Raw genomic sequence first — 11,327 nt, forward strand, 5'->3', positions numbered from 1 at the left:
TTTGATCTTTGATTCGAGTTATGCCTGAAGCCAGTGAACCATCCCTTCATGACAGTTGAAATAACTGCCTTTTTAGAGCTTAAGCCAAATCTGAGTTGGGTATTTGTCACTGCAAACAACATTCCTTATAACACAGAACTTGTTCCTTCCCTGTACCTTGCTGAGGGGTTAGTTTCTACCTGCTTCTACTGTGGAATTACCAGCAAAGACCACCAAGATTTTATTGGGTCATGTTTGGAAAAGACCAACAAGATGCTTATGACAAGAATGTTTCCTCTGATCTCAGCTGGGAAGCTGGTATCAGTAGAGAGCTTTGACAGGTTACTTATTAATTTGGTAAAGATGAAGTTAAAGATCTTTGTTCCCTCCCTTTTGCTTGACAGTCATTTTAACTACATGTTCTTAGATACCTGGTTTCTTTATTCTGTGTAGAGCTCTAGCCCCCAACACAGTCTGAGGAAGATTTAGGAAAGCAAGCATTTCCTCTTAGATGCATTTGTGTCCTAGCAAGCCTACATATCTATCTAATTTGTGTGAAATCATAAAACGTGTGACCTAGAAAAATCTAAATCTTGATTTTTAGAAAGAAAGGATTGAAGAGCAACACCTTAATGACTGCAGGTACACATAAAGGCTATATGTATATGGTTATCATTCCAACATTGTATCTATATTCTATATACTACATATGACATAGTAGTAAAAAAAAAAACTGCAAGCAACCCAAATGACATTAATAGGGGACTAGTTAAGTAATAATGATATATCCACAAATGCAATACTACTTAGTGTAAAAATAAATGAAAAGGCTTTCTATGACCTGATATGGAAAGATCGCCAGGATATACTGTTAAATGAAAAAAAGCAATCAATGTATGTAAGTATATATAATGCGTTTTCATTTGTATAAGAAAAAGAAGAAAATAATTTGGACATGTATTCATATTTAATTGAACTTGCAAAAATAAATTCTGAAAAGAAACAAGAAGTCAGTAAAAGTAATTTCCCTTAAGGCGGAGGGTTAGGGTAGTCAGACAGCAGTAGTGGGAGAAGGACTTCTAGCTATATACCTTTTTATAGAGACTTGTTATCTGAGACATGTGAGTATATTAACCACTTGAAAAAAAAAGATCCCCCCCCCATGACAAAGGCCACTGCTTCCTGTTCCAGCTGTGCTGCCATGCGCCCCACAAATCCTCCTCCTGACCTGGTAGACATAGGGCTGCTTCTCATCTAAAAGAACGTGAATAAAGGACATGGTCACACTGCAATGCCTTTATAAGAGGAAGTTTTATTGTTAATTATTTACCTTAATAGTTTCAGAAAGAGGAACAGATTAGCTTAGTCCAACATGACTGGCAGTTGGCAAAATCTAGTGAAGCAAGTGTCCTGATTGCTAAGGATTTAATTTGGATGCTTTTAATACTTAGCCATCTAACACTTCATACATAATCCAGAATAGATGCAACATCCCCCTCCCTTGCACTTTTAATTCCCCACCTCCCTCACTTCAGTATGGAAATATCTTCATTAAATAAGATTTCCAGAGGAACGAGTTCCCTGGAGAGTGTAGCCATGAGGACAGTGCACAAAAAGAAAAACTCAAAATAAAACTCTGTATGATAATTTACTAGTCTAAGGAAACAAAACCTTCCAATATATTAAGAAATAAATCCAGTTACAAATGCACTAATAGGTCTATGTGAATAGGTTCTGGTAGGGTAACTGAAAATGGCTGGCTATTTACAAGATACACAAGCAGGAATGGTGCACCTAGCCCAGCACTGGTCCTCAGAAGCCAAAAGTGTTCTCTCCACTGTAGGCCACATACAAGAATCCATCTTCATCTTTTTCCTTCTCGTAAAGCTGTCCCATAGTTAGGCTTGAAAGAGAAAAACAAAAAAACAACACTGAGAATTGGGTTTGATTACTGGCTCCAGATGTTGGGAGAAAGACGGCTTGACGCTAAGGAACTTTACTTAAATTAGCTACTCTCTGTCACACCTTTGCTAGTAGCTCATAAAAGTAATTTGGGAATCAGTAGATAAGACTAGAATCAACTCTCCATCCTCCAGTCCCAAGGCAAGGCTATTCGACCCACCCTCCCACCAACTAAATCCTTCAGAAGCCAGCTCTAGCTCCTAGGGTGGATGTGGCTGGTTAGTACTGGTTAATGCTTTCTGAATTCCAGGGGAAGGGAAAAAAATTAAGCAAAGTAAGAGTCTAAGAGGCCCATCCCTGTGTGGGTGGAGAACAAAGATAAGGAAGAGCGATGTGTTTTCTTCTCCTTCAGGCTGGTCTATTTGAAGATTTATAATTTGCACCTAACATGATAAAGAACAAGTGGGTTCACTGCTGTGGAAGCGCCCCCGCCAGAAACCCTGTGCTCCAGAGACCTGCATCGGCGTCATCAAAGGGAAGTGACTTTCCTCTCAGCTCTCAGATTGTATCTGAGATCCAAAGAAGTCCTGCCCAGTCTTCCTAAGAACCCTCCAGAAATAGATACTGCTCAAACTAACCATGTGGGTGGTAGAGCTGGCTTTCCTTTAGCAGTAAATCAGACTGCAGCAGAGGAGACCTAATCTAGTTCCAGTTCTCTGCCATGAAACTGAGCTGTACTGGCTCCAGAGTAAGACTAGTAACGCCTAGAGCCCCAGGCAAACTCTGGCCACATGACTGCACTATCAGAAACGAGCAGGAGGCGCAGACAGGTGCTAAACATCAGCATGACCATGCGTGTGAGGTCAACCAGAACCAGCAGTGACAGTGGTCTGAGAGCTGGCTTCAGACATAAGTCACCAGACAGGACAGGTTGCAACAGATGCTTCAATGCAAGACTCAGTAAAACAAGGGCCAGCAGGTAGATAAAGAGGAGTCCAAGGCCACAACCTGGTGAAGCATGGACTGCCCTACTCTGCTGCTTTGCTCCTGTGGGCTGTGTTGGACCTCCATGTGAACAGGGATACAGACCGCATTTATAAAGGGTTGGGTTTTTTTTCCTACTCTTCCTGCCCATTTTCTAGCTTAGTTGGTTGGCTGTGTGGGTAGATGAGAATTAGTAACAATGTGGGAGTGGATGAGTATGAATACAAAATGGCCTGTCATTGGCATCTTGTACAATACAACTGTGCTTCCTGCGAGGATCTCTTAACCTGGAATTTGTAAAATAAGGACTCCCTGAAAAAGCACTGTCCACTAGAAATTTCTATGATAGAAATGTCCCATTTTTCTGCTGCCCAATACAGTAGCCACTATCTACATTCAGCACTCGAAATGTGGCTCATCTGAACTGCAGTGTGCTGTTAGTGTAAAACATACACAAGATTTCAAAGACTTAGTATGAAAAAAAGATGTAAAATATCTCAATTTTGATTACATGTTGAAATGATGACGTTTTGGATATACTAGATAAATATACTATTAAAATTAATTTCATCTGTTTTTTAATGTGGCTACTAGGAAATTTTAAATTACCAATGTGGCCTATGTGCCATTTCTGTTGACTACACTGCCCTGGAACATGCTAGGGCTTGTGGGGCAGTGGGTAGAGGGCGGAACCCCTGCTCATGACAACACCTGGAGTGGTGAGGGTCTCAACCTCAGCTGCATATCACAGTGAGAAGCCTGAAAAACAGCTCCATGCCCAAGTCCCACCCCAGACCAATTAAATCAGAATCTCTGGAGGTAGGACCTAGGCATAAGTATGTTTTTAAATACCCAAGATGATTCCATGTGGAGCCAAGTTGGGAAACAATCCCTTTGCCAGAGGGAGAGACACTTACTTTTTTTTTTTTTTTTTGGAGATGCTTATCTTTAAGAGCATGAAATTAGGCAGCAGCATGACTGACAAGCCAGAAAGTGGAATGAGAGGAGTCAGTAACTGGCAAAGGACTTGAACAAGTAGATGAGTCTTCAAGAAGACTTTTACCCTGCTGGCTGGGAATGCCCAAATGAACCCAGCTTTTTTCTGAGAATCCTCAGAATGAAGAGAAGGGGAAAACAGCTACAGCTATTGCCACAACTCTTTCTCCACTTGGTACAAGTGTCCAGGGTGACCCTGGTAAGACCTGAACTACAATCTCCCCACTACCATTACCAAAGGGGTTTGGTAGTAGAAGCAGCGGACACCTTTGTGCCTATGTCAAGTCTGGTTCCATCTGCCAGACCAAGTTCTGCTGTTCTCCTGGCAAGTTAGAAGCCCAAGGACAGTGGCTCTAAATCCTGCTGCTGAGTTAGGAATACTTGAGGAGCTTTATAAATCCCAGACTCTCTGAATGTTGCCCGCAGTGAACAATGACCATGGAACCACTACTGTCTAAGGCAGGCCCTGAGACTGATGGGGTCAGGGGAGGGGGTGCCTGTAAACATGTGGCACTCTGTTTTTAGATTCCACTGTCTTTTAAGTAAAATTGGGTTTACAAATTTGTTCAATAGTAGCCTAGCAGCTATAGAGGCTGACCATAAAAATTCTAATAGCAAACATTTATATGCCTAGCACTGTTCTAAGTGCACTACATATGTTAATTCTTTATCCTCAGAAAAGTCTTAGGAGGCAGGTACAATCATAATCCATAGTTCACAGATAATAAAAGTGAGGCACAAAGAGGTTAAATAATTCACCCCAGATTACAAAGTTAGGAGACATTCTGACCATCAAGCTGTGCTGCCTCTAAGTGAATACACAACTTGATCTGTTCTAATGGCCTAATGTCAGCATCCTTGAACCTTCTGCAGAGATCTCCCTTAGAACAGTGCTTCTCATACAAACAAACGTGCAGGAGTCACCTGGACTTCTTGTTAAAGTGTGTATTTAGATTCAGAAGGTCAGGGTCAAGCCTGAGACTACATTTCTAACAAGTTCCCAGGTAAGGCCACTGCTGCCAGCCTCTGCGTCACACACTGAACAGCAGGTCTTAGCACTCACCCCTTCAGATCCTGTAATTTGACAGCTAGATGGCTGTACCTAATGACTTTAAGAGTCCTTTCACTGTTCTCCTTTTCTCTGCCATGCAGCATCGTGTGGAAACTTTATTTAGCTGGCAGTAGCACCATGTCCTCATACTCAGGGTATCCCTTGGGCAGGAACTTGAAAACTGACAATGCTCAATGCTGGAAGCTAAATGCTCCAGTCAGCAGCCTGTGATAGAACACCTGATTCGAGGTGTCCCTAGGTGCCGGGAAAGAAGACCACTGCATCTGTACAGTATGATTTGAAAACAGTACTTGTGGGACAGGTCACACACATACAGAGTCAGAATAACTTGGCCTGGAGCCAAAAAAGAGCTGGGCAACAAATATATTTTAGAAATATGTATTTTTTAAGTCCTATTAAAACAGAATAGCCAAGTGGAAGGGCAGGATGCCAAAAAAAAGCCCATTTTCAGCAGGCAGCGTACAGCAGAAGGCTGGTGTATCCCTTTAGGACAAGTTCCACACACCTCTGAAAAGACAGGTTCCCCTCTCAGAATTCACAGAGGCCCAAGCCACACAGCACCAGGCAGGCTGCTGCTGGAACACCAGAGGATCTGAAAGCACAGAAGCAGCTCTAACACATCTGTTAAGCTAAGCTGTACAGGCTTGCTGGATTCCCTGACAATTCACGAGCAGTAATGCAACTCCAAGGCTTCCCACCAAAGTTACTGGCTGCAGGAGACTCTCAAAGATGGCCCCCAGTCCCTGATACACATGCACGTCACTGGCATCAAGTATTACATGGGCTCACCCCAGAAGGATGCTGCTGAGTACTGGGGGACTGCCCGCTTCATGCTCTGAGTCTGACAAGGAAAGACATGGGAAAAGCCAATGGCAGACTTATGCCATGGAGCCAAGCTAAGAGGTGGTGGGACCCTGAAGAACTGCAGGAAATAAACATAAACTGTCCCCTAAAACCCTGTCCCCCAGCCCTCCATTCAGGATCATACAGATCTAAACAAACTAACCAATAATAAAGGCACTTTCCAGAAGGATTCACATCCAGGAATGGCCATGCTGCTGAGGGCAAACTAGTTTTAAGCTACTCAACAGCCTATGAATTGAGGGAGGCTGACCTAGAACTGTGTGGATGCCCAATCCCTGTACAACCTCCCCTTGGCCCCAGCCAAGGTCAGGTTGTGGAGGCTGTGGGATCCAGCCTGACTCATGAATTGGCTAGAACGAGCACACCTGGTCACCCATCTGCTCTGAAGCCCACGTGCTTCCACTGGACCTGGATTTATCTCTTTTGCAGCAGGGGCAGAATGGGTAGGGGGAGGTGGGAGGACAGTGGCCACTGCTGTGGATCCCGGAAAGGCACTGGCCTCAAAATGAAAATTAACATGGCCCTAAAGGTGCTTCAAGATTCTAAAATACAGAAATTAACTACTACTTATTCCTTTTATTAGATTTTTCTCTGATATAAACTCTATTCCACTGCTGAAATAAACCCTGTTCTTGAAGAGTATTTACCCAGAAATTATCAAAAATGCTTAATTTAAGCAAATTTCTAAATAAAGTCTGAATGGACTGTAAGACATCACAACTTCTTTTACTTAGTACCTCTTTAAAAGCCAGGAGCAACTAAACACCATAATCTTAAACAGCACAGACTTCTCAATGTAACATTCCCAAATTACAACATGTTAGATATATTTTATTTAATAACATATTCCTGTTTCTATTTTACATAGGGGATTAACAAGACTCTAGTCTGTGTTCTAAACAAAGACCAAAAGGCAGGCACTGCTGCCATGACTGGAAACCTGTACACTGATACTCTTTCTCAAGTCCTGTCTGCACCAAGGCATAGTTTTCCTTCTGGTTTTGGCCTGATTCTGGATGCAGGCACCTAGGCAGAGAATTCAACTTTCCAGTGCTAAATGGGAAAAGGCAGTTGAGAGCTCCCCTTTCTAAAAAATAAAAACAGAACTCAGAATTTAGTAAGTAAAACTTTTAGGGACTTGCTTCTGTCTCTATTTCTAGATTCAATATTTAACACTAACTAAACAATAATCATGTTATTTTACATGATGGTTGCCTGTGTTCCACAACACTCTCCCAAAGTTCTGCTCCAAGGCAGAAATAACTGAAATTACTTTCGCTCAGCCTCAGACATAGCAATCCTTGTGCAGCGCTGTCTGTTATGGGATGGGGGAGGGCTCATCCTTTCTCAACTCTGATTTCCCCAGCCACTCTCCAAAGGCTGCAAGCACTGGCTGAAGGTTAAGGGAGGCCCCACTCTTCCCTGAGGAGGCTGGGAAGTGCTAAGGAAGAGGCTGCTGCACTGCCTTGGGGAGGAAATGGTGAAGCTGAGTTAAACACCAGCTTTAGGAAGGAGACTGGTAATTCTGTTTGTACAGCCATCTGGTTGCATAAAGCCCAATGACGTCACTTGCCTCTTTTGTTTATAAACAAATTTGTTTTTAAGAATAAAAACCCCAAACACACAAAGAACTACTGTATTAAATGTGGGGCAGGAAGTCATTAACTGGGGCCAAAGGCACTGAAGGGCCTGGGCAAAGAGGCCGGTTAGTGACTTGGGTCACTGGTATAATCTGTTTTAAGGATTCTTACCAGGCTGGAAAGTCAAATGGGACTTAGAGAGAAAATGGCACTGAGGCAGCCTCTGCTGCCCTGAGAATCACTTTTCATTTCCAATTCTATTTATATCTCAGGGATAATGGGGGAGAGGGCATTAGTTAAGATCTGCAGCCATTTTCATTGCTAGACTAACATAACTTTAACGTCTCCAAAAGCCTGCTGCATTCCTTTCAAGAAGTATCAGAGGATCAGAACGGAGGAAAATAAAACTCAATGCCATAGGTCCTAGTCACCTACTTCCTCCCAGGAAGCCACCTCCAGGAAGGAGAAAATAAAGGGCTGCAGAAGTTGCAGGTGGTATGAATGAAGATTTACCTCCCCCACCACCTTAAGGGAAGCTGAGATTGACCACAGATGCCCAGGGCTTCACCACAAGAGTGTACCCAGCACCACGCTGCTCAGAGGCCTGGGAAGGAAGGCTGGGAGAGCCCAACGGGGCGACAGATGACCCCTGCCAACACCACAGCTTCTGAGCTACAGCTGTAAGCAGACCAATGGTACCCTCAGGCAGGGCCTGGCCTGCCTCCTCACACAGAACCTTGGCCTAAGGGAAGACTCTTCCATTTCTCCCCTATCCTCTGCCAAACACCAGGAAGTGGGGGTGGTGGAGACTGGAAAAGAGAAAATCAGACCAAAAAGTGCCGAGTTTTCTACCTTTCAGGAAAAGGACTAGATTTGGCTTAGGCCTCTTCTGGAGCTTTCAAGGATTTTCAAAAGAAACCTATTTTAGCCACATTGGGCTAGATCCCAGAGCTTCTTAAAGTCTTAGCTTTGGAAGTACTACTTTTGGGTGTAACAAATGAAACTTAGTTTGGGTCACCAAGATGAGATGCAGCCAGGAATTCATACTTGGGAGGAGAGGGACCAGCATCTGGCTCAGGGCCTAGAAGTACTCAAATCAATAATGGGAAAGGACCGACCAGCAATTCAGACTGAGCCAGAAAATTTTCCTCTTTCCTCAGGGGACTAAAGCTGGGCTGTCAACTACCTAGAAGAAGGGAATTATAATGCCCCTGCCTAGATTCAGGCCCCAGGTTATTCCAAAGATTACTTCCAGGCAACACAATGGCAAAAGCAACAGGGCAGTTACTGTGAGTCAGAGCAGGTGATACCAAAGGAGGTGTAAGTCTGTAAAGAGACCTCAGGGCCCTTGGCTGGACAGCAGCCATTTCTGCGTACTTGAGGACCAGGCAGCTACTCTCAAGGTACTCTTAACAGTGGCCAAAGCTGAGTCTGGAGAGCAAGCAAGCAGGCAGGGTGATTAACAGAAGCTGAGCTTCAGCAGGGCCCACAGCTCCTGGGGGAGAATGACAGGACTTATTTCATGGATCATTTGAAGAAAATCTCATTTCAGGCTTCAGTACTAACAATGGCTTAAGCCTAAGTTAAGTCCCCAACTGTTTTAAAGGATTCTTGGGTGTCTGAGGCTGGATTTCATCTTTTTTGTTTTGTTTCTTTGTTTAAGTTCAGGCCTCATTCTATTTTCTTAACCCAAAGTGCACTCCCATCTATTGCAGCCCTTTCTTATTTTCCTTGAACTCCTAATGTCAGGGAGCATAAAATTCAGATTTCCAGTCAGGACCTCTAAGAGTTTTCAGACCTCCAAAGTTTTGAGTTCTATAAGCAACCAAGCAGATGGCCAATACCAGTAAACACCTCTCACCTGGACTGTGGGACTGTCTTATCCACAAACAGGAAGATTGCCTTTTCAGAAGGAAGCTGGATCCTTTTCCTGATGATCCACATGAACTGAGCCACAGTGATGTCAGATGGAACCAGATACTTCCGCTTATCAATGTCAACAATCTGAGAGCCTGAGACTTTTTCCACAATCACCTGTGAAAGCAAAGAAAGGTCAGGAATGGATTTCTAATATGAGGCTCTGGTCTTGCATTGTTGAAGAGCTGATGAACAGTGTGTGGGCAAGGAGGTGGGTGGGAAACTGCGTAACGTGAGAAAATATACCCCTGACTTAATAAACCACACACTCTGGAGGTTAAGAACTGATATAAATGTGCTACAGGGAAAAGGTAAGTGCTTTTCTGTGGTCAGTTATTGTACTTCTCATCCCTGATCTCACCATGCATGAAACACAGCCCTCAATACAGAGCTTTTCAACCTTTTATCTGACAGACCTGAGAATATCTGGTGAGGGTTCCCTCTACAGCCTGTTGCCCCAGGACCCCAGAATGGATCTGCCTTCACACTACAGGGACATGAAGATCCCATGGAACACAGAAAATGAGAATGAATGGACTAATGGGAATGACTGGCAATCACAGCCAGCCAAGAACCAAGCTCTTCATTTGGCCTGTTGCTTCTCTCTGAACTAGGTTTCAAACTTATTTCCCTTGCCCCCTCCCCAAAGGAACTGTTCACAAGCAATGAGCTACAATAACACATCTGGATGTCCTTTAAAAATCAGTAAGGATTACAGAAACTATCTCCTCTACCATGGAAGAAATGCAAGATAATTAATATTGATTAAAGGGAAGGTACTAGAAGCAGCTTCTCAGATTTTTTTGGTCAGGAAAGGAGAACAGGGTCAGAGTGAGAAAAGGGAACTAGAAGTGAGGTAAAGATGGAGGCTCAATATTAAAGATGAATGTCCTGAGACAAAAGTACCACCTGCAAGACCGAAGTGACAGTCTTCCTCCAACACCAGTCCCCAAAGTGGCAGTGACCTGTTGCCCTGTCCTAGAACATCGTTCCTTACATAATTGGCGAGGGAGCCCAGAGGCTGCAGACAGCTCACTGGCCTAGATCGGGAGATTCAGCACTGAGGTATCTTGAACAGCACCAGCTCAAGCCCCTCACGCCCTGGCCCAAGGTGGCCCCTTACCCAGTTTGGCCCGTCTGCAACTCTAACTGGAACTGTAATCTAAACTTGTCAACTGTTGAATGGCCTGCGGCCCTATCACGGGTCCTAGACGGCAGGGGTGACAGCGAGGTGAGGGGGCGGGGAGTCCACTTACCGGAACCCGGTCGGGATATTTCGCTCGGATCTTCGCAGATTCCACACATCTGTGTTCTATGGGAGAAACACACCGGGCTGACAGTCGCACCTGCCCGCCGGCCGGCTTCTGGGCCCTCCTCTCCTCCTCCCCCCATGACCTGCGCAAGCCCCAGGAGTTCGGGAGTCCCGGCGACCTCGGTCCTCGGTGCCCTGGCTTCGGTAGGGCCAGTGGAGGGCGGCGCGGGGTCCGTAGACAACCGCCCGGGGTGCCAGGGCCTCGGCGACCCGACCCCAGAGCGAGGCATCCGCCCCGCCCGGCCCAGCCCAGGGCGGCCCGAGTGGGGGAGGGGGCCCACCCGCCGCCCCGGCCCCCATGGCCCGGCCAATGGTCTAGCGCTTACCCAGCGAGTGGTCTTCCTTGAACATCCACTTCATGGCGGCGGTGGGGAAAGGACGCAGACGGCTCTCGGAGCCGCGGAGTTCAGCGCACCAACCACAACAACAACGACGGCGGCGGCGGAGGCGGCGGCGGCGGCGGCGGCGGCAGTGGCTACAAGGCAGGCGGGACTTCCGGCTGCCGGAGCCTAGCAACGGGACAGGGGCGGGGCTTCCGGCGCCTCTCGCAAGCTCGCCGCGCCTAGGGGCGGGGCTGGAGAACACGCCTAGAGGGGCTGCCGGTGGAGTCGGGAGGACAAAGTTGGGGGCAAGGGTGTCTGTGAGGGATACTGGTGACTGGGGAGGGGATTCTCGGGAACTGGTGACAAGAGTAGGGTATCAGTGGACATTAGTAACGGGA

The 11,327-nt window shown here is 45.7% G+C and overlaps 1 protein-coding gene across 2 annotated transcripts; it reads right to left on the reverse strand.

Annotated features, from left to right (window-relative positions):
- Positions 1-1,271: 1,271 nt before the first annotated feature.
- GABARAPL2 (GABA type A receptor associated protein like 2) lies at positions 1,272-11,114 on the reverse strand. Of its 2 annotated transcripts, none has more exons than XM_031458048.2 (4): positions 10,933-11,114; positions 10,551-10,606; positions 9,239-9,411; positions 1,272-1,882 (listed from the first exon to the last, which is right to left on the reverse strand). In XM_031458048.2, the coding sequence occupies exons 1-4, from the start codon at positions 10,964-10,966 to the stop codon at positions 1,792-1,794; spliced, it is 354 nt and encodes a 117-aa protein (XP_031313908.1). In that variant the 5' UTR covers positions 10,967-11,114; the 3' UTR covers positions 1,272-1,791. The 2 variants fall into 2 exon arrangements, with proteins under 2 accessions (XP_031313908.1, XP_064345023.1); XM_064488953.1 differs by lacking the exon at positions 1,272-1,882 and adding an exon at positions 5,298-5,525 and having other exon boundaries at positions 10,933-11,090.
- Between the last annotated feature and the right edge of the window lie 213 nt (positions 11,115-11,327).

This window comes from Camelus dromedarius, chromosome 9 (genome assembly GCF_036321535.1).
Source record: "Camelus dromedarius isolate mCamDro1 chromosome 9, mCamDro1.pat, whole genome shotgun sequence".
In the NCBI taxonomy this organism is placed as follows: Eukaryota; Metazoa; Chordata; class Mammalia; order Artiodactyla; family Camelidae; genus Camelus; species Camelus dromedarius.

What these genes read in the sequence shown, in the direction of transcription:
- GABARAPL2 (XM_031458048.2), bottom strand. Translation starts at nt 10,966, where the DNA reads ATGAAGTGGATGTTCAAGGAAGACCACTCGCTGG. An exon ending in CAAGGAAGACCACTCGCTGG is followed by an intron (nt 10,607 to 10,932) that starts GTAAGCGCTAGA and finishes TTTCTCCCATAG; the next exon opens with AACACAGATGTGTGGAATCT. An exon ending in AAGACAGTCCCACAGTCCAG is followed by an intron (nt 1,883 to 9,238) that starts GTGAGAGGTGTT and finishes TTCTCTTTCAAG; the next exon opens with CCTAACTATGGGACAGCTTT.